The sequence below is a fragment of the Mustela nigripes genome, chromosome 2 (assembly GCF_022355385.1).
Source record: "Mustela nigripes isolate SB6536 chromosome 2, MUSNIG.SB6536, whole genome shotgun sequence".
Lineage (NCBI taxonomy): Eukaryota > Metazoa > Chordata > Mammalia > Carnivora > Mustelidae > Mustela > Mustela nigripes.
This window is the reverse complement of record NC_081558.1, coordinates 56,998,952-57,022,543: the sequence shown is the minus strand read 5'-3', so window position 1 is coordinate 57,022,543 and position 23,592 is coordinate 56,998,952. Positions and strand designations below refer to the sequence as shown.

The 23,592-nt window shown below is 53.4% G+C and overlaps 1 protein-coding gene across 1 annotated transcript in view; it reads right to left on the bottom strand.

Moving 5' to 3' along the window:
* Window positions 1–21,765, bottom strand: part of EFCC1 (EF-hand and coiled-coil domain containing 1) — a gene marked incomplete at its 5' end in the record, with an annotated part of 40,572 nt that extends 18,807 nt beyond the window's left edge. Inside the window, 2 exons of the mRNA XM_059388299.1 lie at window positions 18,825–19,108; window positions 20,584–21,765. Of these exons, the coding sequence (XP_059244282.1) occupies window positions 18,825–19,108; window positions 20,584–21,765 (1,466 nt within the window). The remainder of the gene's footprint in view (window positions 1–18,824; window positions 19,109–20,583) is intronic.
* Between the last annotated feature and the right edge of the window lie 1,827 nt (window positions 21,766–23,592).

Genomic DNA, 23,592 nt, shown 5'->3' with positions numbered 1-23,592 from the left:
TGACATTTTGAAATAAGGACTAAGAAAATATATTTGGATGGATGGACAGATGGATGGATAGAGAGGCAAATGGACAGGCAGATAGATGGGTAGATAGATATGTAGACTCACTGGGACACAGCACAATGAATGTCAGGGGACATAGGCATTGCTTATCAGCTGGTTAAGCACAAGTGTGATATGGTTCTAAAATGGTGAACAACTCTTGGAAAATTCAAACAATTCAAAACAAAGTATAACCTTCCCACTACTCACACAGCATTGCATTCTTGGAAAATCCATTGTGCATTAAAACTATGCAAAAAATAGTATTTTTCTAGGTAAAGCAGAGTTAGATTCTAGTCTTAGATCAGGGTAGTGAAAGCAAGTTTTTCGTAGAATGAACGCCCAGGGACATCTGGAAGTCGTGGGAGGTACAGGGCAATCCTGGGTCGCACAGGACCTGTGCGGAGCCTCATATCCCAAGTGTCAGGAACCCTAGTCACTGAGACACTCCCTCCACACAAGTTCCCAGCATGTCAAGGGGGGAGACATACCCTGTGTAAGCTCTGTCCCTGATCCTCATGCCCCCAATGGTTTTGGCAGCCTCCACCCAAACATAGCTCTAGGCTGCCTCGTTGGGGGGACTGTGAGGTGCCCGACTGATGGATTTGGACTTGGGGCTGCCAGGTCAGCCGCCGGGGCCGTGCCCAGGCCCTGGGGAAATCCCCAGGATCTGCACCTGCCGGGACCCACTGGCATCCTGGCCCCTTCCCCACGTGGCCTCTGGGCTCTCCCAGAGCCATGCAGGATTGGGGATGGGCTTGTATCTGTTTACTCCTGGGCCAACCTCTCAATCAAGGGGTGCCCTCATCAAGTCCCTTGCCCAAGTCACTGAGACTCGGCCTCCCCAGCTTTCAAATGGGGACATTGCCCCCACTCATGGACAAGAGCTGGGGCTAAGTGAGGCAACCACATGCCTGGGACACAGTAGACACACTATTCTTGTTGGTTCCCATCCTCTGTTCCCAAATGCCTCCTCCTATAATCATTTTGTTTTCTGAAAACCTTGAATAAATGCTTGAGTGCAGGGATAGGCCCACAGTTCCTTTTTCTTTTCTTTTCTTTTCTTTTCTTTTTTTTTAAAGATTTTATTTATTTATTTGACAGACAGAGAGATTACAAGTGGGCAGAGAGGCAGGCTCAGAGAGAGGGAGAAGCAGCCTCCCTGCTGAGCAGAGAGCCCAATGCGGGGCTCAATCCCAGGATCCTGAGATCATGACCTGAGCCAAAGGCAGAGGCTTAACCCACTGAACTACCCAGGCACCCCAGGCCCACAGTTTCTTAATCTGATCTGTTCCGTTGAATATGGCAGCCGCTAGTCACCCTGGGCTACTGAAGTTTAAATTAATTACAGGGAAATGAAACCAAAGATTCAGTTCCTCACCCATGCTAGCCACATGGTAAGTACTCAGTAACCACATTGGGCTCACGGCTACCGTATTGGACAGTGCCGAGGTAGGCCATTTCCATCATCACAGAAAGTTCTGCTGGACAGCACTGAGATCATGTTAAAAGGTAAAAGGGGAAGTTATAGTTCAGAGTCATTTTATCTGGAACTGTAATGGTCACTTGTAAGCCTCCTATTCGATTCACTATTATGTTCATGCAGTGACAAATCTGCTGAAGTTGTAATTATCTGAACCTAGAACTTGACTCTGCTGTAGCGTAAACACAAAAACATATCACGAGTGAGGTTCCTGCCATAATCCCAGCACATCCCTCTCCACATGGAGAAAACCCAGCCTGGGTCCCTGCCTATACCACCCGAAGGGGTGTGGCCTCTATAGAGACCAAAATTGAAGGGCAGAATTGAAATAGAACATAGAGCAGAATGAATGACCTTGAAACGCGGTGTGGGGGACAGCTCAAATCAAAACTCAAAAGCAAAATCACAAGGCCCAAAGCATTTGGTGAACCGCATTCCATCAGAGAAGACATGGGAGCCCGCTGGTGTCCCCTGGCCACATTCTCTCTAAGTCCCCCGCAACCCGGGAATTCCTCCCCGGGGTATATTTTCTGGGGGGAAGTTTCCATGGCTGTCTGCAAGGGGGCATGGTGGAGGGTGTACATCAGTGTCACCTGCAGATGTGGGAGCTCGACGCAGCTCTGGGATTGGGTGTCTGCCTCTGGGACTGGGTGGGAGACTCGCCAGGAGGAGAAGCAGAGGACAGACATGCACATACCCAGTGCCCCCGAAACACACGGCACTGAGCTAAGAATGCAAGAGACAGAGTGAGGCCTAGAATGCTGTGCCAAGATGGACACAGGACATAGACACAAAACCACACATTTTGCAAGGACACGACAAGAAAAAACACGGAACAATACGAGAATGGTCGTCTATAGGACAGATAGGGTAAGGGCAAGAAAAGGGGGAAAAAAATCCATTCCTACCCCTGCTCCAACCCAAGTCTCCCATTCAGAATACACAAGTTCCCAAGTGTCAGAATAAATGTCCACCAACGACCAGCATAGAAGTTGGAGGACATTATCATTTCACACAGGGGCTGGCCAATGTTTCCCGGAGAGGGCCACGTAGTGAATATTTCGGGCTTGGCAGCCCATGTGGTCACTGTTGCAATGACTCAGGGCTGCCTTTCTGGTGCAAAAGCAGCTACAGATAATACAGAAAGGAATGAACATGACAGTGTTCCAGCAAAACTTTATTTACGGGTCCTGAAATTTGAAGTTCATGAAATTCTTCTGTGCCAGGAATATTGTTCCTTTCTGGAGTTTTCCCAGCCACTTTCAAAGGTTAAAATCAGAGTTTGCATCAGATGCAAAAACAGGCCCGGTGCTTGATTTGGCCCATGGGCCATAATTTGCAAACCCCTGATTTTTTTTTTAAAGATCTTATTTATTTATTCGACAGACAGAGATCACAAGTAGGCAGAGAGGCAGGCAGAGAGAGAGGGGGAAGTAGGCTCCCTGCTGAGCCCGATTCGGGGCTTGATCCCAGGACTTTGAGACCATGACCTGAGCCGAAGGTAGAGGTTTTAACCCACTGAGCCACCCAGGTGCCCCTACAAACTGCTGATTTAACTGATGGCTTTTGCCCTCAGTGCATAGACTCTAGTCCAGGGAAAACAGGTTTAATCAGTGTGGCGGACTGAGGTCTCACCTTTGTTCCTAAGGCCAGCCAGCCAGTACCTTCTGGATTTGCTAAGAGCCCTGAGCGAGGATATGGAGCAAAGCAACTATCTGTCTGGAAGGGGCCACGGAGCCATGCTGAGGGGAACACAGTATGTCTGTCCGTCTGGGTCAGCAGGAGGGAGAGATATTGTTTGTAGCTGACAGGCGAAGGGGGTGGGCAGCTGACAGTGTGTGGGATGCGCATTCACACGCAGGTGCAGGCTCACTTGAGCTCACAGGTGGCGTCTGATGCCATGGGACCTGAGTGCACAGATTGGCTGGGTCTGCCCTGCCTTGCTTTTGGCCCGAGTCTGACCCTCCAACCTGCATATTGACTGTATTGACCCTTGACACCCTCCCAAAGAATTCTCTTCCTGCTTCAGTGAGCCCGTGTCATGTCCTGTTGTTTGTGACACGGACCCCTGGCTGGTATGGCCTGGAGCAACTCATGTTCACTTTTCTAAACTTCACCTTTCTTTCCAAAGAAACGTCTTACCGTGGTGTGCACCGTGGTTACTGCAGGGTGGGCAGAATTTCTAGGAATGACTCAAGGTTCCACACCCTAATCCCTGCAGTCTGTGAAGTTGGGGAGGTGTCATTCTCGTGATGGTGTTACATTATGTGGTACAGCTGATCTCAAGGGGGTTATTGTTCCCATCTAGTCACAAGAGTCCCTTTAAAAACAGAGCTCTAGGGGTGCCGGGGTGGCTCAGTCGGTTAAGTGTCTGCCTTCGGCTCAGATCATGATCCCAGGGTCCTGGGATCGAGCCCCGTGTTGGACTCCCTGCTCAATGGGGAGCCTGCTTCTCCCTCTTCTTCTGCCCCTCTCCCTGGTCACACTCTCACTCTCTCAAATAAATAAAAAATCTTAAAAAAAAAAAAAAGAAAACAAAAAGAGAGAGCTCTCTTGGTTGGCACAAGAAAGGTCATCAGGGAGAGCTGAAGCATGAGAAGGACTGGGGTCCTTGTTAGCTGGAAGGTGAGTGAGGTCACATGAAGAGGAGTGTGGAGTGTGACCCCAGAGCTGACAGCCATCAAGGAAATGGGGATCTCAGTCCTACAACTGAAAGGAACCTAATTCTGCCCACGCCTGAGTTTGGAAACACATTCTTCCCCTGAGCCTCCACACCTGGCCAATGACACTGATTTCAGCCTCCGGAGAACCTAGGGAGAACGAAGCCAAGCCTGCCTGGACTTCTGGCCTACACCGTGTGAGATCGTAAGTGGGTGTTATTTTAAGCCACTAAGTTTGTGGTAGTTTGTTATAGTTGCATAGAAACCAAACACAGTTGCACAAACAGACACACCCGTCTGCCTTGATGGCACACACAGCCTCAATTACGCTTTCAAGCACAGAGTGCCCACGTGCTTCTAGAGAAGAGATTTGATTGGTCTGTGCTGATCATGATGATTCCTTCCCTTTACCAAGGATTGGTTTAGGGATAAGCGTGTGATGTGCCTCTGGCCAATGAGAGGGGAGGGGAAAGTCTTCCTGGATGATCTCTGGGAAAAGGGAAGTCCAAGGAGGAAGTTACGTTTCTGTCTGTGGATGTGGCAGTGATACCTGAGGCCATGGCAGCCAGATTGTGACCATGAGGGGCATTTGCTGACAGGTGAAGATGACAAACTGAGGATGACAGTGTGGGAGGATGAAGAACTCTGTCCTGGCCCAGGGCACCTGGGTGACCAGTTGGTTAAGCACCCAACTCTTGATTTCGGCTAGGTTGTGAGATTGAGCCCTGCACCAGGCTCAGCAGAGAATCTGCTTGAGACTCTCTCCCCTTCCCTCTCCCTCTGCTGCTCTCCCCCTCCCACAGCGTGCTCTCTTTCTCTCTAAAATAAATAAGTTAAAATCAAAAAGAAAAAAAAAACCTATAAGCATCTTTGCAGACATCAGAGTTGCAAAGAAACTGCTTTCCCCTGGGCTTCTCATTCACGATCATCAGTGTCCTTAAGATTTAAGCTGTTTGAAATGGGATTTTGTCTTCTCTCTCTCTCTCTTTTTAAGATTCTATTTATTTATTTGAAAGAGAGAAGGCACAAATGGTGGGGAGAGATGGAGAGAGAAACAGGCTCCCCACTAAGCAGAGAGCCCAGTGAGGTCACAGGACCCTGGGATCATGATCTGAGCCAAAGGCAGACGGTGAACCGACTGAGCCACCAAGGCACCCCTGGAGTTGGGTTTTCTGTTTCCTGCAGCGTAAAGCATTGTTACTGAAAATGGCTCACAGCACTGCTTGGGGGTTAAATGAGATTGTGTATGGAAGTCCTTAGCACGGTGTCTTGTGCCCAGCAGGAACTCAGAGATGCTGGCCTGTGCTCTTGGGGCTGCTTCCTTCAGCCTCAGCCCTGGGGTGAGTCCGTGTCCAGATGCAGAAGTGGGGCCAGCGGGGAATACTCATCTGTGTCTATGTGTCTAGCTATAGCACTGTCTCAAGGGCCTTATCACAAGGAAGTAGCTTCTGTGATGACAGGCTGGCTCAACCAATATGCCATCCATAGGAGGGGGAGGTCACAGGCAGGCTGGTCACAGGCAGAACCCCTTCTCTTTTGCAGAGGAGTCCACCGTCTTGCTTTAAAGGCCTTTCAAATGATGAAAATGGGCCCACCCAGACTATCCAGGATACTCTCCCTTACTGTGAGTCAGCTGTTGATGGGCTTAAATAACATTGGCAAAATGTCTTCACAGCAAGTGTAGATTCCTGTTTGGACAACTTGGGGCTGTCACCAAGGGATACCTCAAGGTGACCCAACAGAAGACCATCACCACTTGACCCCCCCACAGACCACCCCCTAACACAGCCCCTGTCCCCTACCCCCATCCCCTACCCCGGCTCAGCTTTATAGAATGGATGGAAAGTGTCACTTGTGTTTGCTTCTCTTTCTGCTTTCAGCCACCAAGCCACTCATGTGTTCTGTGAGCTCTGGGAAGCCGCCGGGTAGACAGGACACCCAGAGCCCGGGCAGGGCCTGCTGAGGGGACCCGGGGCGGGGGGAGGGGGGGGGAGGAAGCTGCCAGGCAGGGGGCCAGGCAGTGCAGCCCGCCCCGGAGGGCCTGGGGTCTTGTGCACCGGGCTTCCTTGACTGCCTGGCGTTTCCTGAGTGAAGCCTCCCTCCCAGGAGCAGGAAACGGAGACTAGCATGTGAAAACAAGAGAACAACAGTAGGAAGAAGAGCTTGAGAGGGGGGCTATGAAGGGTGAGCTGAAAATAAATCATGAAGAAGGGAGCCTTCAGGCCTGGGAAGTGCTTCTCCATGGCCCCTCATCTCTGGCTGCCACTCGCCTCTATGGGGTGGGTGACAGGTGCAAGGGGACCCAGCGGGGGCTCGATGCTGCCGCTGGGGAGTCCCCAGAGGCGTCTCCCAGGCTGGCTGCTCGTTCCATCCTGTGATTCATCGGACAGACGCATTAGTGAGCCTGCTGCTGCCCTGGGTGCGAGAGATCCCGCCCTCAGCCACAGAACAGCCTGACCTCGTGGAATTTACCTTCCCCTGGGGGACGCAGATACGAATGATGTCATCACAAAAGTACATTAAGGACAGAAAAGGCCAGGGGCTGTGAGAGACAGCAGAGGCACAAACTGGATGGAGCCAGGGCCTCTGAAAAAGCAAGCCCTGGCGAAGGAGACCGGCAGCGTGGACGTGGGCTAGGTGTGGCAGGCCTGACAGCAGGCAGGAACTGAATGCCAGAGGCGCAGAGTGGAAGACGCTGGGGCTGGATCCATGGACAGTGGCCAGATCATGCAGGGCTACTACGGTGACTGTGAGGAGGCCAATGTTTATTCTAAGGACAACAGGAAGCTACGGGGTTAGATGTGGGTTTAGAAAAGCTCCTTCCCACCCCCAGCCACTTCGTGGCCGGCGGACTGGTGGGGAGCTAGGGAAAGCCATCACATCCGGGCTGGTCCTGGCCCAGTGCGTGGCGGGTGCAGCTGGGTGCAGCTGGCGGGGAGCAGGTGGGTTGGAGACATGGCAGGACTCAGAGGGGTGGGCTCTGAGATCCCAGCTCAGATAGCTCCTCAAGGAAGCCTCCTGCCACGGACTGAATTCATACGGAGTCCTCCCCCTCCCCCACCCAGCACTTCAGAGAGTGACTGTGTTTGGAGACAGGGTATTTACAGAGGTGATCAAGTTCAAATGAGGTCACTGGGGAGGCCCTAATTCAATCTGACTCGTGTCTTTATAGGAAGAGGACCTTAGGACACAGACACACCCAGCTGGAGGGCTATGCGAGGACACAGGGAGAGGACAGCCATCTGCACGCCCAGGAGAGAGGCCGGGAACACATTCTCCCACAGAGCCCCCAGAAGGATCCAACCCTGCCGACCCTTGGCTCCAGGACTTCCGGCCTCCAGAACCATGAGACAATCCATGTCTGTTTAAGCCAGCCATCCCACGGTACTCGTCCTGCAGCCAAGTTAACTGATACACTTCCCTGAGGGCCACAGTCAAGCAGCCTCCCCTACCTCACCCATTCCCCCTCATTCATCCTCTTTACTGTCTCCCCCAGTGAGGAGGTCCATCCCATGAGGGCAGAGACTTTGTCTTGGTCATGGCGGCCAACCCAGCATCGGCACTCTCTGGGGATGTGACAAAATTTGGGTGAACCAAGAAAAGTCAGTAGTTATTTCTGACAGAAATTGTGAAGAGACTACATGAAGAATCTCTATCCCCCACTCTCACTGGGTCTCTCACCGCTGATGGCCCCAAGCTTCTCCAGCTCACCTCAGTCCTCTCAGAAGAGTCCCCACTGCTCCCCATTCAGAGCAGAGCAGGGGAAACCCCAGATGTTTCTGATAGTCCATGCACTTGCCAGTCAGGAGGAACCCTTGTCTTTCCTGGGCTTAGCCCTCTGCTGGGCTCAGTGGCAGCAGGGACAGAAAAGAAGGGTGCTGGGTACCATCATTGCCTGCAAGAAGCTTCCAGTCTAGGGAGAATCCACCTTATACCATGTGACCCAGACCTGGTCAATCACAGAAATTGGTCCAGAGTATTTACACGACCCCTCTTGGACCAGTCTGCACATTCCATGTCCCTGGTGTCAGTGCTTGGTTCAAGGATGGGCATAATCATGTCAGGATAATCAAAGCTAATCTAAGGGTTTTGTTGGAACTACTAGAAAGGAAAAGCTCTTTCTCTTGGGGATGATTGGGAGGATGGGAGCTCATCCTGTGTTGGCAGCTGTCTGCTCCCATATAGGAAGAATGTCTGAATATGGAGCCAACTAGAGGAAAGCAGAGATAAGAGATAGACTCCATGTGTCATTGTTTGGGCTCCTAGATGCAGCCATGCCTGAAGCCATACTCTCAAGCTTATGAGTAGATAACACCCCCCTACCTTTCAAGATTTATTTAGTTATTTTGAGAGAGAGGGGAAGAGAGAGAGGGAGAGAGAATCTACAGCAGACTCCCCACTGAGTGCAGAGCCTGACACAGAGCTGAATCTCAGGATCCTGAGATCATGGCCTGAGCTGAAACCAAGAGTCAGACGCTCAAGTAACTGAGCCATCCAGATGCCCCAATGCCCCCTGACTTTAAAATTTAAGCAGTTTGGCTTTTCTTTCAGTCATTAGCAACAAGTTTCCAATATAATACAGTGGTCCCTCTACCTTGAAAAAAGTGTACATTTATTTCTCACTGTTTCCTCTCACAAGGGCACCATGATTATCTATATCGCAGGCCATCCCATCAGAACGTTCCAGAGACCATGGTGCTGCTTCCTCATGTGCTCCAGAGTTTCTCTGGCTTGGGCCTCCAGCAGAGGCCATCTCTAGCCCACAAAACGAGCAATGGCAGGATCCTGGTTCCGGAGCAATGAGGCACAGGAGGCCTCCTCACAGACACGGGCCTCTTCTTCCAATGTTGCCTCATGGGTAGGCAGTACATTCTTATGTGGATGGACCACTCTAGAGGAAGGGAGCCATCCACATGTACCAGGACCTCTGACTTTCTAGAACATCAAGATACGACACAGACACCCAAAACACTTTCAACATCTGGCTCTGAGGCCCAAACTTCCGCTCTTTCATTTGCCCTGTGCTGGGTGCCATGTTACATACAGCCTTTATATTTCTTTGGATTTTTGCTTCCAGAAAGGAAGTTCCCTGGCCGGACGTTTGGTGGTTTTGTCTGACCTGCGTCCTTCTTCTGTCTCCTGGCGACAGCCCCCTAGTGGCCTTGCGGAGCGGCCCCGCCCCCATCTTCCCCAGACTGCAGGGTGGAGGGCGCGTTCTGGCCCTGGTCCCACGGAGTATGCCAGCACCCTTGCCTCAGGCACCCTAGCCCTGGATCTGTCACCCAGGCTGGGTCAGCCGGCCCTCTTCCCTGGGACTTTATGCACAGGTACTGGAAAGCAGTAGGTTGGGTCACCAAATTTGAAAAGCAGTGAATCTGGGGTCACGGCAGCCATGTTCCCTACCATGTGGAGCAGGAATGAGTAAAGCCAAGTGGGGACAGGCTGAGATACATGACGCATGGAGTGTGCTGGTGGCACGGGGCTTTCGGTCTGCTCCAGAGTATGGAGTGGATGCATGAATGCCCCCACACAGATGAGAGGTCTCCCGCCGCAAGAGGGCCAACCCCTGACAGCGACATCTGTGAGTGCTAAGTATGTGCCAGGCACAATGTGAAGTGCTTTTTAGATCCCATTTAATTCTTGCCTCATGATGTAGGCCCTAAAATGAACCCCATTTTCCAGGTGAGGAAACTAAGGCACAAACAGGTTGAGTCAGAGTTTCCCAAGAAGTATCAAGGCACCAAAAGAAATAGAGAGCATATCAAGGTAAGTAGAGAAGGCAGGTCATGGCCAAAGGCAACCTGTCCAGCCCCTCAGGCCACCCTGGGTCCTATGTGTGGCTGGCTCTGACCTGAGGACCCTGGTCCACTTGGAAACCATCTGCAGGCCCCAGGACCCTACCTGGCTTGAACCTGGACAAGGTGGGACTCGAAAGCTGGGGATCACAGAGCCCATCCCCTAATCTAACCCCCGAGACACAGGAACTGAAGCTTGTTCTGAACCCCAAGGCAGCACAGACAGCCTCAGACTCTGGGACACTTGAGGGCTGTGCCCTCTCCTACCAGGTGGCCTTTGGCAGATCACTGTCCCTCTGTGGCTCCAGCTTCCTCTCCGAAGGCCACATCTGCTGCACACATTAGCTGGTACAGTCCAGATCCCTCCCACTGGTAGGGGCACAAAGCCCCAGACCCTGGGCTGTCAGCCAGAAGTGTGGGCTCAGCTCTGTCCTCAGAGAAATCCAGCTGGGGACATGCACTTGAATGAGGTTTGACCTCTCTGGGAGATACTACTAATCAATGAACGCCATGGTTCCTCTGCCGAACTGTCTCCATTCTTGGGGCTGAGAAGGCCTGTCTCATTCTCTGGGCCCTTCTGGCCCTCTGTGCCCCCACTCTGGCCACGATGTTCATGTAGACATCCACTAGTGGTTTCTGGGAAGGTTTTGCTTTTCTGGCCAGAAAAGAACAAGATGTCACCCTTCTTTCTGCCTTCCTTAGGGTTGTGGAGCCACTCCCGGACTTCTAGGTGAGGTGTGGACAAGGAACCCCCAATATATTCAAACCACTGTTAGGTGAGTTCTCAGCAGCTTGTAACTGAAAACTGATAAATCCAGCACTAGGGACCAACTACCCAGCTGCCCGCAGCATGGCGCCCTTCCACAGGTGTGGTGTGACCGCCCTCGTGCAATGCTGGGCCAGAGTGTATGACCTGTGGACGATGTGGCAAGAGGCTTCAGGGAGGTAGTACAAAATTGTACCTGGAGATTGAATTGAGATCCGGGTGGTGTGGCTTGCTAAGGACGGCTTTGCAAACTCTGGCTGCAGTTTCAGAGGGAGGTAGCTGGGGGTTAAAAGGTCTGGTGACCTCCCCTCCTCCCCCAACTCAAGGCTTCATGTGCTTTGGTGGGACCCCGACCAGTCGGGAGAAACCACTCACGGAACACTGTCCACCCACCTTGGGCCATGCCTGGTGGTATCCTGAAATGGGCTCCTTTGAATTTGTCATCATAAACACAACCCGTGTAAGAATCATGAGGCAGGATGCTCACCCTCTGACCTCTGAGGTCTGAGCTCTCAGTCTATTCCATGCTTTTCTAGCATGCCCACAATAATATTGGAGTGCAGAAGGCTCTGTCTTGGAATAGAGAACAGCAGGCATGAGGCTCCCCCCAGCTCCTGGCAAGGCCTCCAGGTGTGGGGCTGGTGGCCCATCCCTTCTCAGGTGCTGGAGGTCAGGCCTGTGTCCTCTCCATCTGGACCCAGATACATCCTCGTCACCTGCCTCCTTGCCTCTAGTCATCCCTCCTGCCTGATCTGTCCTCCACATGCAGCCAGAGGGAAGCTCAATCTGTGAAACTCAAATCTGATTACTTTGCTTCTTGCATAAGCCCTTCTCTATCTCCCTCATTGTCCGGGGTAAAGGCCACATGTTCGGCCTGGTGCTCAGATTCTTTGCCACCCCCTGCCTGCCTCCCAGCTTCTGCTCCTGCCACTTTCCACTTTGAACCCTTTACCACAGTACATCTCCCTCTTCCCAGGAGGCACCAGGGCCCTTCACATCTCCAAGCCTTTGTATTCACAGCAACCTGCCTTTACAATCCCTGAGAAAACTCCTACTCATCCTTCAGCACCCATCTTGGATGATGGCATTCCCCCAAGAGATGTCCTGACCCCTAGCCAGTCATTCATGCCTCCTCTGTGCTTGTCTACACTCTGCAACTTTGTTAGCATCCTGCCTACAACTAGCTGAAACTGTCCCTTGTTTGCTAGGGGTCTCCACAGATAGAAGGCTCTCTAGGGGCTGGACTCTGCCAATATTAACAATACCAGCCACCACAGCCTTTACTAATGATGGGGGGTACTGTGATGAGGGATCAATAATACTAATTTTCAATATTTATTAAGCATTCTCTCAGTGCTAGGTACTTTATACAGATTAGCATTCTGAATCTTCATACACACTAGGAAGTGGATATTATTATTAGTAGTAACATTCTCATCATCCCCATTTTACAGATGAGAAACCAAGGCTCATGAAATGAGAATAATTTGCTGCAGGCCACACTCCCAGGGCTGCTGCCACTTCCGGCTCCTACACCCCACTATGTCCCCATGTCTCACTGGATGTTCACCCCGAGACCCAGAGGAAGAGGACCTCACGCCTACTTGGTGGGTGAGGAGGCTAGCACTAATAGAGAGAAAGGGAAGGGCCCAAGGCCCCACAGGAAATATGTGGAAGAGCCGGGATTCAAACCCCCGTCAGGCTGGGCCTCCTGAGCCCACGACCCCACCCGCCATGCCTGTCTGTGTAGGGTCTCAGGCCAGAGCGTGCAGCCAGTGAGTGCCTGACCCGAACTGCCCCTTTGTGAGCCCCGGGTATTGTCCCTGAGAGAAAGGCCTCAGTTCCCACCAGCGGCCACCCACTAATGGACTTCCAAGACTAATGGAATCCATGACCAGACTCCTCCCAGCTCCAGATGGTGCCCCATGCCCCTGCTTGCCTCCCTCCCCCGACCTGCTGACTCGGCCCCTCCCCCCACCCAAGGTCAGGCTGGGCTGCTGCACTGGGGCAGAAGAAAGGAGGTGTGCCTCCAACAGCCTCATCTTTGTGTCCCCTACGCGGTGGCGGGCCAAATGAGCTGTCCTCCTACCCGCACGCCCGCCCCCCATCAGGCCTTTTCATCTTTCCCTCTCAGACAACAAAGCCACAGAGGCCAGGCGGAGGCCCCTCCACCCTGCTCCAGCTGAGCTGGGTTTTTCAGTCTCTTTTTCTGTGAGTTTGAGCCCAGCCCCAGCCCAATGGTGGTGGCCTCAGGCTGCCTGTCCAGGTGTCCTGGAGGCCCGGCTGTCCCTCAGTGCAGAGATGGGACAGGCAGATGCCCGACACCCCGGGGCTTCCAGAGAAGGTGGAGATGCCCACAAACCCCCAGTCGCCCCAGTCAAGGGCAGCTCCTCCAAGAGCACCACTCCCCTTGAAGCAGGGTCTGTCGGCCAGACCACTTGCTCAGGGCTCACCTTGTGCTGGGGTCCCGTATGCCCACCCCCTCCTCACCAAGATGTGTGTAAGGTCAGTGTCCAGCTGTAGGCTCATGCCTCCATTCATTTGCCACCTTACTGTGAGTCCGAAGCTGTGTGCTGGCCCAGAGAAATGCCAACACGGGCTACTTTGGGGAGGATGCAGGCCCCTATGGCCAGCCCAAAGCGTTCAGCACCCTGGGAAGGCCAACTTTGAGATAAGCCTGTTCTGTGTCTTACCAGACTTCCTCCTGGGGCCTCCACCTTCTGGAGAGTCTCCAGTGGCCCCAGGTGGCCTGTTTTTTGAGACAAGAGAAGGGAGTTAGGCCACAGGCTCCAGATAGAGGCATGTGTTGTTTAACACACATGGGCTAGGCTCCTCCTTGATTCTCCTGGGAGGAGCTCAGTCCCAGAGTTCAGTGGGGCTGGCTGTGGCTCCAGGAATGGGTATGTGACTAAGGTTTGGCCAATCAGAACGTCAAATTGTCTTGGCCACCCCGATGTGTTCAGGGATGAACCTGTTTCTAAGCTGTTCAATAATTTCCAGTTACAGGCGTTCAGTGGGACAGCTCAGATGAGAGATGATCTTTCTACTGGACTCAGAGCTTTGAACAGATAAGCATCCCAAAGGCTACCAGGGGGAAGAACTTCCCTGAGAGCAAAGCAGAGCTTCTATATTCTGGTGACATTATTTGAGTACCTGGATCCAGCCATGCCTGAAGCTGGATGGCTACTCTTTCTTTTTGAATCCAAGTCAGATAGAGACAGGCTTTCAGGCACTCATCTAAGAGAGATGGCTAATAAGGAGAAAGAGAAAACAGAGAAGAGACAGGTGGAAAGTGGCTGGGTATAGTTTGGGAAAAGTAACAGTGAAACACCCCTGTTAGATGTGGGGTCAAATGACATCTTATGAATCATGATGTCAACTGTTCATATAAAACTATCATTGTAATGTAATCTGTACCCTTTCCCCCTGCCCCAAAGCATCAGTAAGGTCTCCTGTGCTCAAAAATGTGTTGGGAGGAGAGACAATTTTGTGGGATTAGAAGAAGAGACTAAATCCAGCTGTGGGAAGCGGGAGCCCAGAGGTTGATGGAACAGGTGATCCTTCCTAGGCAACTGGGCTGGGTCAGATGAGCCCCTCGGTTTTTGCCTGGTTTCAAGAGGCCTGAAGAGCACTTTATTCCTGGAATACTTCTATATGGTCTGGGACTCCCACAGCTGGGGCCCTCTGCACCCAGCACATTTGTGTCCTAACATGCGTGTTCATGACTTGCTTTCCTCAGGTCCCAGAAGAGCCTCCGAGGGCAATGGGCACATCTGTCCCATTCCTGGTCACCCGAGGTATCCACTTTCTCCATGGAAGCTGCATACAAAACGTGGAACTAAGAAGTGAGTATCCCTATTGCTTAAATATTTACTGTCCGTTCTCTTATGTTCCTGGCCAGGATGGTGCATCGAGGTGCTAGGGAAGGTTCCCTTTCCACGTACAAATACAGAGAAGTACTGGACAAAGTATAACCATTTAAAAGAATACAGAGCCAAGGGGCACGGTGGCTCAGTCGTTGAACGTCTGCCTTTGGCTCAGGTCATGATCCCAGGGATTCTGGGATCCAGCCCCGTGTTGGGCTCCCTGTTTGGGGGGGAGCCTGCTTCTCCCTCTCCTGCTATTTGTACTCTGTCCTCTCATTCTCTCTCTCTCTCAAATAAATAAATAAATAAATAAATACACCTTAAAAAAAAAAAAGAAGGCAGAGCCAAGGTCAAGAACAAGGAGGAAAGACCTCCAGCTTGCATGGGATGCAGGAGATAGACCTGAAATGCCCAGAGAGGGGTCAAGACTGGGGTTCTAATGCCCAATGAGGATAGGTACCAAAGACCTGCCTGGTGAGTTCATACAAGGAGGCTCTAGCATGAAGCTGGGGGCCCTCCAGGAGCTGTCTCATCCAGGAACAGAGGTGAGAGAAACCCTACTTACTGGCCTTGGGTTGGTACGGAGCTGGTGCAGAGCTCAATTTCTCCCGATGTAGTTATGAAACTTGAAGCCAAGAAATGAAATTAGAAACTGTCCTAGAATCAGGCCCTGGTGGGACAGCTCTGGACGGAATTCCACAGCCTTGGTGATGGGTGGATTCTACAGGATCATGGCTTCTGCCAAAGAAGGAGGGGCTCACTGTGGACGATCACAATAGCACACGGAGAACTTGTCATGATCACAGAAAGAGCAGAGATGAAACACCAGGGAGAGCTCAGATGTCACAGCAATCCCAAAGAGACTGGAAAAGAAGAATGTTTAAACGGGAAAGAGTTGAAGAACGGGAGAGAAACCACAACACGAGGACTGGGAGGGACGGAAAAGAATGTCCGGTTTTGAAAAAAGAGTACGTCGAAGTCCAGGAAATGAGCAAGGGAGGCTTTGAGATATTATTTAAAGGTGATGGCAGAGAAGGGGAAAGCACGTTTTTTCGGAGTTGGGAGACTCCCCAGGGTGCCGAAGCAGCCAAGTGTTGGTTAGGAGACCACCCCCAGGGCTCTGTTCCCTCATTTGAAAAAAGGTGGCATAAATCCAGCCTCTAAGTGTTATGAGAAGATCAGAGCGGGTCAGTTTCTGTGACATGGCTGGAAAAGTGTGTCAGGTCATTCATTCTAACCAAATGGCTTCAAGCTGTCATTCCCAGGAGGGATTTTAGTCCTTGCATGGCTTTCCCCCCAAAGATACATCTGCAGAACACCTGGAGGCATTTGAGAGTGAGGTCACTTAAGAGGGCGTGCTGGGGCTCTAGTCTTTGGGGTGTGGTGCATCTTCCAACCCCCAGCTCCTCTAGACTGCAGGCCCAATGGGTCAGGCCACAGAGGGAGGGCTCCCAGCTTAACAAATAGGGGACATCTGAGTTCCAGCCCCTCTGCAGGCTGTGAAAGGTCCTGCAGGTGTTTTAGGGGGAGGGCTGGAGTGAGGGAGTCGGGGAGGACTTGTGCACTGTTACCATGCTGGCCTGGGGTATATGGCTTTGGGCTCTTTGGGCTGAGGTCTGGATTCTGGCTTGTCACTTGCTGTGCCACACCAGCAAGTTGCTTCCTCTCTGGCCTTGGCTTTCTCGTCTGCGAAGTGCAGATCATGATACCTTTCTCTTAGGCCAATTGAGGGGCTCCTTTGAGCAAATGTGGGGAAAGGGTCTGGCATCATGCCTGGTACACAGGTGATGCCCAGTGCATGTCCTTGGCTGTTCAGCCCACAAACTCTGCCCACCTCCTGCCGGTATGTTTGTATAGGGGCAGGGAAACAAGGACAAAGCCATCTCACTGTGGCCTACGGCCTTCACGCGATGTCACTCAATCTCTGGCCCCCAGTTTTCTCATACACTGGGTCTCTCCTTGGGGCCACTGCGGTATTTTCCTCACCAAGAGAACCTAGTTGTGTTTGGGGCATCACTATGGCCAGATTCTCCTGTAGACAGGAGCAGCCACGTGACACAGTTCTGGCCCAGGAGATGGAGGTCCGAGTTCTGATGGGGTAGGGGTATCTCTTCCTGAACACAAAGGCAAAGCTCACTTGAAGAAAATCCTCCCCACCCTCAATCTTGCCCGTCCTTCTCAAGCCTGAATAGCAGACATGAGGACTGGGGGTGTGGCAGCCATCTTGTAACTGTGCGTCAAGAACAACAAAATGGTAAGGTGGAAAGAAAGAAAGACACAGGCTGTAGGGGCAGGCTGAACTTACTTTTCCACTTTTTGGCTGGGGGGCCTTGAGTAGATTAGTTCACTTCTCAGAGTCTCACCTCCCACCGTCTGTAAAATGGGGATAACACCTCTACCTTGCACAGTTCTTGTGAGGATTCAATGGCACCATGGAGACAAATCCACCTTTTCTAGCAGGAAGTGCTATCTGGATGTTCACAGTGGCTCTTACACCAGGCTGTAGAGGACAGTTACTTTAGGGTATCACAAAGAAGAGACCCTTTACTTCTTCTCTTGGAGAAAGTTCCAAGGCTGGACACGGGGCCCCAAGCCAGCCAGCCCTGCTCTTGAGCTGATCAGCTATGCAAACAGGAAGTGACTATCCAAACATTTGGAGCTGCAGCAGGCTGGCCCAGGGTGGGCCTCTTCATGGAGGCCTCTCTCCGCATTGTGGCTTCTCATCTCCCAGCTGTGAGCACCTCCGAACTCAAGGAGGAGGCCCTCCTCTAAGAGGCTAGGTTCAAAGCCTCCCTCTCTGGTTGCCCTGCCCACCAGCCTGGGCCAGACCCCTTCCTTTCCGGCTGGAGGCCAGAGGTGGACCACAGCCCTCTCAGTGGACTCCCCACTGTCTCTGGCTCTTCCCCCTCCTCCCACCTCTTTGTCACAACTGTAGCCAGGATGATTTTTTTTTTAAATGCAGATCAGTTACTGTCACCCTCTTGCTGAAAACTTCCATGCTCTCTTTGAGGGAAAGATTAAAGTCCTTCACACAAGCTTCCAGGCCCTGGAAGGCCTGGCCTCTGCCTGCCTCTCCAGTTTTCCTGCTCCAGACAGTCTGGCCTCCTTTGAGTTTCTGGAATGTGCCATGGTCCCTCCTGTCTCAGGGCTTTGCTCATAATGTTCCCATTTTCTAGAACACTCTCCCCTTCTCCTCTCCTCCTCTCCCGTGCCCATCTTGGCACATAACATCCTATCCTTAGCTCTCAGCACAAGTGTCACCTCAGGTTCTGGCTGAACCTGCAGCAAGCATGGAGAAGGTCCTTCTCTGCCCCCAGTTCATGCTGCCTGATGCCATTTGCCCAGTCATATGCTGATCTTACACACTCTGTAGTAGCCCCTCGGAGCAGGGATTTCGGGTTGCCTTGTTCCCAGTCACCTCCCTGCCAGCTGGCATAGCCTCTGCACACAGCCGGTGCCTAGTTAACATGGATATTAGACAAACAGGTGTGCCTTGTGATTCAAAACGGAGAGGGAGCTATTTATTGAGCACCTACTGTGTGCCAGGCAGGACGCTGCTGCCTCTTCACAGCCACCCTGGCCAGCAGGGACTCCAATCTGTGTTCTGCCAAAGGGGGAAACAGAAGCTCCAAGAGGGGGCAGTGACTTGCCCAAGGTCACACATCTGGCAGAGGCCCCTAGGATTTGAGACTTGGTCCCACGCCCAGTTTCCTGCCTGTGTGGCTTATACCAGGGATCATTGTACATCTGCTTCCTCATCTGTAGAATGGGGATGAGGTGGGACCCACCTCACAGGGCTGTTATGAGGCTTAGCCCAGAGCCGGGCACACAAATCAAGCGCTCAGCGACTGTGGGCTCTCATCATCATCATCGTTGTTATGTCGGTAAAAGAATAAATACAAATAATAACCATATCCTCTTGGGACCCACGAATGGGCAAGTGGAAGGCCTTTGTGCGTGAGTGGGCACGTGAATGGCTGGGTTAGTGGAAAGCCAGTGAATGAGGGCATGAATGACCAAGGACGTGGAAGAACAGCCGAGGGAGCGGAGGGACCCATGGACAGACATTGTGAACAAACAGAGGAACAGGAGATTCAGTGTGTGTGCGGGAACGATGCACGCCTGGGATCTGAGAGACCCGGAGCTGACTTGGGGCACCCCGGCCGTCCCTCCTCACCCTGCCACCCCCCCCCCCTCCCCCCGGCTCACCTGTAGCGCCGCAGCTCGCCCTCCAGCCTTCTCACCCAGCGCTGTAGGCCCGGCACCTGTCGTGCCAGCGCCTCCAGCTCGCGCACCCGGCCCAGGCTGCGCAGCACCGCCTCCCGGGCCTCCTCCGCACGCCGCCGCACCTCGGCCTGGCCCTGGCGCAGCCGCGCGGCGCGGGCCTCGGCCACCGCCAGAGCGCCCAGCGCCTGACGCAGCTCCTGCGCCGCTGCTTCGGGCCCACCGCGCCCAGCCTCCTGCGCGCCCGCCTGGCTCTTCCAGAGGCCGACCTGCAGGGGACAGGGCCGCGGTTACCGCGGTGAGCGCCTCGCGTCGGCCACCGGCCTCGACCTCGGCCACTGTTCCGGCGCCCCCCATCCCTGAGCACCCGCGGTGAGGCTTTATTGTGCGCACTGCCTACCGCTCCCAGGGTGGTCTGAATTCGTGTAATCCTCGCAACCACCCAAATGAGGCAGGAGCTCTAATTATCCCCTTTTTCCTGGGTGGGGGAAACTGAGCCACAAAGCCCAGTATTCTCATCTCTGCGCGGTACCATTAATTCCTGAACTTCACGCCTCTTCTCTGCCCGTCTCCTGCCTTGGTAGCATTCAACTTTCTGGGACTCCTCCGATCCCTGGAGTCGAGGAAGAATCTGACCGTCTCAAACAGGTGTTTCTGGATCTCCCTGATGTCTGGTCAAAAGACTGTTCTTGAGGGTGGGTTTTTTGTCTATCTTGTTTACCGCTGTGTCCCCTACGCCTAAACCAGATTTGGCACACAGTAGGTGCTCTAGAAATAGCTGGAGAATGAATGATCCTGGACCATCTTACTCCGCACCACGGGAGTCATTTCCCACTCCTACCCTTCACTTCTCTTGTGCTCCCAGGCCCCCAGCCCTTGCCTGTCCATAGCTGTGACTCCTGAAAGCAGCACCTCACCACCCCTCTGCATGCGCAGCCTGCCCTCTGCCACTCAGGGCTGGTGACTGGGCAATGTGCAGAATAGGGCTAATACAAGTCAGCTCTCTCCTGATTTAGGGTCCCTTGGGACAGAGGCATTTCTTTTCCTCCTCCCACCCCTCCCACTCCCTACCCCTTGGCACAAGGCTGCGCCCAGTGCTGAGCGCAGCACTGAAGTGTTTGTTGACTGAATCTCAATGCTTGGGCTGGATCCATAATCACTCAGTGCTTCCTTTTCAGCATCCCAGAGGATTGGCCCCCACAGGTGCTCGGTGACCAGCGACTGCCTGATGAACAGTGACACCATTTTAGCACCTGCCTTGGCCATGAGGGAGGCCCATAAATATTTGCTGAACGACCCAGTGAGCTGCCAGTCTACCCCATTAGGCAAGAAGCTCCTTAAGGGTGGGGACAGGGCCCTTTTCACCCCTTATTTCCTAACCAACCTCATTCCTCACCTCCAGCCTGGCACCAGGGAGAGCTCAAGATGCCTATTGAATGATTGGATGTGTGAGACGGCCCAGATTTCCCGGGAGAGTTCAGCTACTAGGTTAGAAGATGCAAGACGAGATAGTGAGGGTGGGGCGATGGCGTGGAACGGTGATCCGGGTGGGACAGGGGTTTTGGAGGTGGGATGGGTTTGGCGACCCATTGACCCATTGAACGCAATGGGGTGGGATAAGGGGAAGTGAGCCGAAGTGGAGTGGGGCTGCCCTCTCCCCCCTTCCACTTTCTCAGAGGGTCCCTGGCTGCCCCCGCCCGCCCCTCCAGTCACGACTGCCCCCCGTCCTTCCGCGGCCGTGCACCTGCAGCGCTAGGCAGCGCGCGTCACTGCTCTGCAGCGCGGCACGCAGGTCCTCCACCAGCTCGCGCAGGCTGCTGTTCTCCTCCTCCAACCGCGCCAGGAGCTCGCCGTCCCTGCCGCCGTCGGGGCCGCGGTCCGAGGCCGGCGTGCGGGGCGTGCGGCGGCGGCGGCGCGGGCGGCGCAGGCGGATCTGCGTCTCGATGTGTTCGCTGAGAGCACCGCGGGGCAGCCGGGGCCCCGCGCGGGTGCCGAAGTAGCCGCAGAGGCGCGCGTGGAACTGGCGGAAGGTGAGCTCGGGCGGCTCCGCGCGCAGCGCCAGGCACGCCTCCTCTTCGACATCCGCGTCCCCGTCGGTGGCCACCCCAGCGGCCGCGACCCCGGCGGTCTCGTCCCCAGGGTTTGCGTCCCCCTCGGCCGCATCCCCGGAGGCCTCCCAGGCGGCGGCCCCCTCGGCGCGCAGCCCCAGCACGGCGCAGAGAGCGCGGAAGTCAGCACGGGGCAGGCGGCCAGCGCCGCGGCAGTCCAGGTGGTGGAAGACCTCCTGCAGGTACTGGTCCAGGCCGGTGGCCAGCACCACGATCTCGTTCTCCACGCCGCGGTCCAGCCCATAGTGGTGAGCCAGGGCGCTCAGCAGCCACTGAGTGCGCCGCGCGGGTCGTCGGTACGGGTCCGCCGCCGCGCCCTCCATGCCGGCCTCCCGGCCCGGGCCGCTCGGCTCCGTCGCTGCAGCGCGTCGCTCCCCCACTCCTCCGCCCCGCAACTTCCAGGGGGCGGCCCCAGAGTTCTTCAAAAGGAGGGGCTTAGCGGTCGCGGTCTGGTTGGAGCGGCGCGGAGGGCGGTGTCCAGCCGCTGCTGGCTTGGCGGGGCGTGTGTGTTTACTCGGCTTGGCTTGGAGAAGGCTGGGGCAGGGGACCTGATCCCTCTCTCTGTGTCGCTTCTCCGGGTGATCCCCGCTTTCTTCTCCCCTCGTCACTCCCGGGGCGTTGCTGGAGTTTCCTTTCCCCCTCCTACTCCCGACTCTGTCGGCGTTCCGCTCCCGCACCCTCTGTCTCACCCGCCTTGCGCTGAGAGTTTGGCCCTGGGACCCGCGCGAGGCGTGGACGCAAGATAGGAAGTCCGGGAGGCCTGGGAGGGTAGCTGCCAGCTCCTGTTTTGTTGGGGGCGTGTCCCCCGTGCCCACGTGTCACTCCACTTCTCCCGGGAAAGTCTTCCGAGGGTAGCCCCGCGAGCTGCCTCTAACCGCCCTCTCCCCGCGCAGGTGCGGAGAAGCCACTGTCCCTTTATGTTCAGATACAGGGTTCCCAGATTCACGTGTCTCTCCACGGTAGATGGTGCCGAGGCTCACGCAGTAAACTAGAGCAGAGAGACAGGGTTGGAGAAGTTAAGGGGACTGCTTTGGGGACATCCGGCTGGTAAGAAGTCGATCTGAGATGGACCCTCGTTCTCTAATCTCAGTGTGTGTTTGCTGGGGTGTTGGGGTGGGGGAGGCGGGGATAGAAAAGTGGTTTCCAGCCTTCCTCTTTGTGCCTGTGGATGGTGAGTTGGCGAAGCAATCTGAGTTCCGTCTCTGAGCTGGGGTTATGCTAACAGGGCTGTTTGGCCAACGTTTTCTCTGGTGCCTTACAGCACATTTCTGGAAGGTGGAAGAAAAGCCACCTTCTCAGGGGAGACCTAGGCTGTTTTTCCTTTCTCTTTCACGAGGTGTCCTGCACCTATTACCTGCACTGGACCGGTTATCCAGCCACACTGGAGCCAGAGGCAGGCTTTATTGAACCGTCCTTGGCTGTAAGAAGGGCAGAATCTTTTCTGTTTAACTCTAGGAATTTAAATGCTAAATCCTGGAATTTGAAAAGGCACTAAAATTCTGTCTCCTGGGCTGCAGTATCCCAGAATTGGCTTTTTATTTTTTTTATTTTTTAATATTTTTTGGCAAATCCTTCCTCATTCTTGTAGATTTTGCCCAAGGGAACGGGTTAGGTGCTTCTCCCCAGCCATTTTGGACATAATTTTTTTTAATTATAAAAGCAATAGCATTTCGACAAAATGTTGTACTTCAATTTCACTTCTGGGCTCCTGTCTTAGGAAAAGACACGTGCACAGGATGTTCACTGTATCATTGTTTATAATATCAACAAACTAGAGACAACCTGGTACTCATCAGTGCATCAGCCAGGATGAATCACGGAAAAGGGATGAGTGAAATAAGCAAGTTGCAGCCTCTTCTGTACCATGTTATGACCTCCGTAACAATAACAACAAAACCACACCAAAGGGTATTAAATATTTTACATAAGGACATGCGTACGTAACTGCATAGAAAAAGATGGAAGCAGGGGCGCCTGAGTGTCTCGGTTGTTTAAGTTCTTTGGCTCAGGTCATGATCTGGGGGTCCTGGGATCTAGCCCTCTCCCCCCCACACACACCTGCCGTGGGGCTCCTTGCTCAGTGGGGAGTCTGCTTCTCTCTCTGCCTCTGCCCCTCCCCTCCTCACGTTCTCTCTCTAAATAAATAAAACCTTTAAAAAAATTAAAAGAAAAAGAAAAAGATGGAGGGATTCAAAACTGACACAGCGGTTATTTCTGGAGATCAAGAATGCTTAGACTTTGGGGCACCTGGGTGGCTCAGTGGGTTAACCCACTCCTTTGGCTCAGGTCATGATCTCAGGGTCCTGGAATCGAGTCCCACATTGGGCTCTCTGCTCAGTAGGGAGCCTGCTTCCTCCTCTCTCTCTCTCTCTGCCTGCCTCTCTGCCTATTTGTGATCTCTCTCTGTCAAATAAATAATAAAATCTTTAAAAAAAAAAAAAGAATGCTTAGACTTTGCTGTAACATTTCTTTTTGCCAAGGTGATTTCTTTCTTTGGGGGAGGACACATCTTATTTACCATTTACGTACCATAAAATTCATCCACTGAAGGGTGTAAATCAATGCTTTTGGTATGTTTCTGAAACCTAGCCACGATCTAACTTCATAAAGTTCTCATCACTCATTTCCCAAAACCCTTGCACTGG